At 47.0% G+C, this 3,707-nt stretch overlaps 1 protein-coding gene across 1 annotated transcript in view; it reads left to right on the top strand.

The window, feature by feature from the left end:
• LOC130387573 (glutamate decarboxylase 1-like) overlaps positions 1–3,411 on the top strand; it is a 16,735-nt gene extending 13,324 nt beyond the window's left edge. Inside the window, exons 12-17 of the mRNA XM_056596740.1 lie at positions 412–476; positions 568–646; positions 1,487–1,636; positions 2,007–2,114; positions 2,397–2,486; positions 2,935–3,411. Coding sequence (XP_056452715.1) covers positions 412–476; positions 568–646; positions 1,487–1,636; positions 2,007–2,114; positions 2,397–2,486; positions 2,935–3,108 — 666 coding nt within the window. The 3' untranslated portion in view covers positions 3,109–3,411. The remainder of the gene's footprint in view (positions 1–411; positions 477–567; positions 647–1,486; positions 1,637–2,006; positions 2,115–2,396; positions 2,487–2,934) is intronic.
• Positions 3,412–3,707: the final 296 nt, after the last annotated feature.

The raw sequence follows: 3,707 nt of genomic DNA, 5'->3' as shown, positions 1-3,707 counted from the left end.
TAAGCAGCGCCTAACACTGTACTGCATTGGCCGGGGGAGGGGGAAACATCCCACTGGCGGGCATACATTTCTGGCCAATGACATAGCCTGCAGTCTGTTTTACTTGATCCATCCAATGCTTCATATCCCTCATCATTCTTAAATTTGAATACAATCTATAGAGCTAGGAGAGAATGTTTGATATAATATAAAATAAAAAATAAAATAATGCTGTGTGTATATTGTGTGGACAATCTATAGAGCGTGTAGAGAGTGTATGATATTATATAAAAATAAAACCTAATAATGCTGTGTATTTATTGCTTTTACACCCAAATTTCCCATCCAAATGTACCATCTTTATATTGCGTGCTATTTGAACGATTCAACGTTTGCGCGTAGAGCTCAGTTTGGTTGCGTGCGTCTCCTCAGGGGGCGTGGGGAGGAGGTCTGCTGATGTCCAGAAAGCACCGCCACAAGCTCGACGGGATCGAGAGGTAAAGGGGCGCACCGGGGGTCTGGGTACCGGGAGTGGGGTCCTATGTGTGAGCCACGGGGGTAGGGTCTAAACGGTGCCCTCTGTCCCAGGGCCAACTCTGTGACCTGGAACCCCCACAAGATGATGGGGGTCCCCCTGCAGTGCTCTGCCATCCTGGTCCGGGAGAAGGTACAGACACACACACACGCATTCATACAATACCTCATTCAGACATTCATTCATTCATTCATTCATTCATTCATTCATTCATTCATTCATTCATTCATTCATTCATTCATACGTTTGGCAAGGACACCGGAGTTAAAACCTCTGCTCTTGGGTGCAATGAGATCTTTAGGGGACCCCAGGGAGTCACGTCTCGGTTTAACGTCTTATCCTAAAGACGCTGCTCCTGAGGTGGGGATTTTGAGCCACGATTGCATTGGCAAAAGCAAGGACTTCTTATATAGCCCAATAAAATGATAGTATTCATAAACCAGATGGTAAACGATCGATGAAACTCCTCAGGACGTCATAAAGGGGGTCGTAGCTGTGCCCTATCAGTGGGAGCCCCTGCTTCTTGACCTTCCACAGGAGGTCAAGGAAACTAGCATAGCATAGTTTGTGCAATAGCATAGCTATTGGTTTCTATTGAATAACGTACTATGTGCTCTCGTAGCTGGTGCTAATTGGTAGCATCGCTGAGAGGAAGCCGAATGTCTTTAGTGGTTGTCCAAAAACACGCCAAAAGCACCCGGATTATACACCTTGCACGCCAATATGTGAGATCCTACAATCAAGCACACACATAAAGAATAGGATTTGGACCTTACACACAAACAAAAATGCACGCACACACGCACACACACACATACACACGAACAACCAAACACAAACAATAACCCCATACACAATACACACACAGGCACACACTCAAATCCTTCATATCCCTCCCGGTACACATCCATCAACATTACACATCCATCACATCCCATATCAACCTGGGTGCATCGTGTGTGTCTCCTGCAGGGCGTCCTGGCCGGCTGTAACTCCATGTGCGCCGGCTACCTGTTCCAGCCCGACAAGCAGTATGACGTGACCTACGACACCGGGGACATGGCCATCCAGTGTGGGCGCCACGTGGACATCTTCAAGTTCTGGCTCATGTGGAAGGCCAAGGTAACGAGGAGAGGGAAGACCGAGGAGAGATAGAGAGGCTATGGGGAAAGATAGAGGAACGATAGATCGAATGTAGGGGAGAGATCGCAGGAAAATAGAGGAAATATGGGGAAGAAACCAGGATGAGAAGATACTGGTTCAATTTCTGCCTCATGCGGAAGGTAAAGATAGAGATAAGATATAGTAAAGACAGAGTAAATATAGCGGAAACACAAGAAAGATGCAGAAGGATCGAGAAAGGTTATCAGAAAGTCAACCAGAAGGGACTAGAGTGCTGATTTCATGTTGTAGGCTAGAAGAGAGGGACATAAAAACCAGACAAACAAAGATTGGTTCCCTGAGTCAGTGTGTCCTGCTCCACCTCCTCTAGGGTACGATTGGGTTCGAGCAGCACATTGACAAGTGCCTGGACCTGTCCCAGTATCTGTACAACAAGATCAAGGACCGCGAGGGCTACCAGATGGTGTTCGATGGAGTGGTGAGTCCGCCTGACACATCGACCCAACACAGAACCCCCTTTAGATGGGCTCCTCTCAGTCCTGTTGCAGGGGTGCAGTGAGGACTAACACAATCTGGAATGGAACCTGCAATATGTATAGTTGTTGGACCAAACAATTTGTATTTATTATGGTCTTCTGTTCTTACTTTTTTCCTAATTTTCTACCTTTCTTACTTGTGTTCGTTCTTATTCCTTCCTTCCTCTTTCCTTGTCTCCTCATCCCTTCCCTGTATGAACCTGTGTTCTCTGGTTGCTCCCCAGCCCCAGCACACCAACGTGTGCTTCTGGTACCTCCCGCTCAGCCTGAGGGGCATGCCCGAGGGAGCAGAGAGACGAGAGAAGCTCCATAGGGTGAGATAGCTGTCAATCAAACCCATCCATCGATCTGGTTCCTCATTTTTGAAAATTTCTGTTGCACATATATACCATCTTTCACTCATTCTCACACTTGATCACATACACACACAAACGCACACACCCACCCACACACACACACACACACACACACACACACACACACACACACACACACACACACACACACACACACACACACACACACACACACACACACACACAGACACACACACAGACACACACACAGACACACACAAACACACACAACCACACACACATACACACAACCACACACACATACACACAGGCATTTCCAACCATAGTATTAGAAATACCAATCTCTAATTTACATAAACTATTGCCAACTACATGTTTACATATTTAGCTGCCCATGTACCCATGATCTCATGGTGTCATCATGATGTCATGCTGTCTTTCCCAGGTGGCCCCCAAGATCAAGGCATTGATGATGGAGTCGGGGACCACCATGGTGGGCTACCAGCCCCAGGGTCAGAAAGTCAACTTCTTCCGCATGGTCGTCTCCAACCCGGCCGCCACCCAATCGGACATCGACTTCCTCATTGATGAGATTGAGAGGCTGGGCCATGACCTGTAGACGCCAAACTGGCGCCACCCTGTTGGTCACCGGCTGAAACGACAACACTCTCTCACTAATACCGTTTTATGTCCAGCATCTGCAGACCATGAAGGTGAAACAATCATAGTGTTGCAGGTAGAACGAAAAAATCCACAACATCCAGACAAACAAAAGATTCATGTATTTCGCTTGCAGCGTTTTCATTGTTTTACTGACTTATCGGATCCTTGCAATGAGAAGGACTTAACTCTTGTCACTGGCTCACTTCAGCTGATAGGAAGACCACTGTACAACAGGGTACAGTCTGACCCCGCTAGAGTTTGTATGTTGAACTCATGTTCTACTGTGCATGTGTGTGTTTGTGTACGTGTGTTTGTGTATGTGTGTGTGTGTGTGTGTGTGTGTGTGTGTGTGTGTGTGTGTGTGTGTGTGTGTGTGTGTGTGTGTGTGTGTGTGTGTGTGTGTGTGTGTGTGTGTGTGTGTGTGTGTGTGTGTTTGTGTGTGTGTGTGCTGCAGTCCCCATCATAGTGCATTCCCCTTTGTCCCCCGAAGTACACAACACATGTTGGTAATTCATTGTTGCAGTTTAGGGTTGTATCGCCTGTGTGTGTGTGTGT

The sequence above is a fragment of the Gadus chalcogrammus genome, chromosome 8 (assembly GCF_026213295.1).
Source record: "Gadus chalcogrammus isolate NIFS_2021 chromosome 8, NIFS_Gcha_1.0, whole genome shotgun sequence".
NCBI lineage: Eukaryota > Metazoa > Chordata > Actinopteri > Gadiformes > Gadidae > Gadus > Gadus chalcogrammus.
The sequence above is the reverse complement of the archived record's forward strand: the minus strand, read 5'-3'. Positions and strand labels throughout refer to the sequence as shown.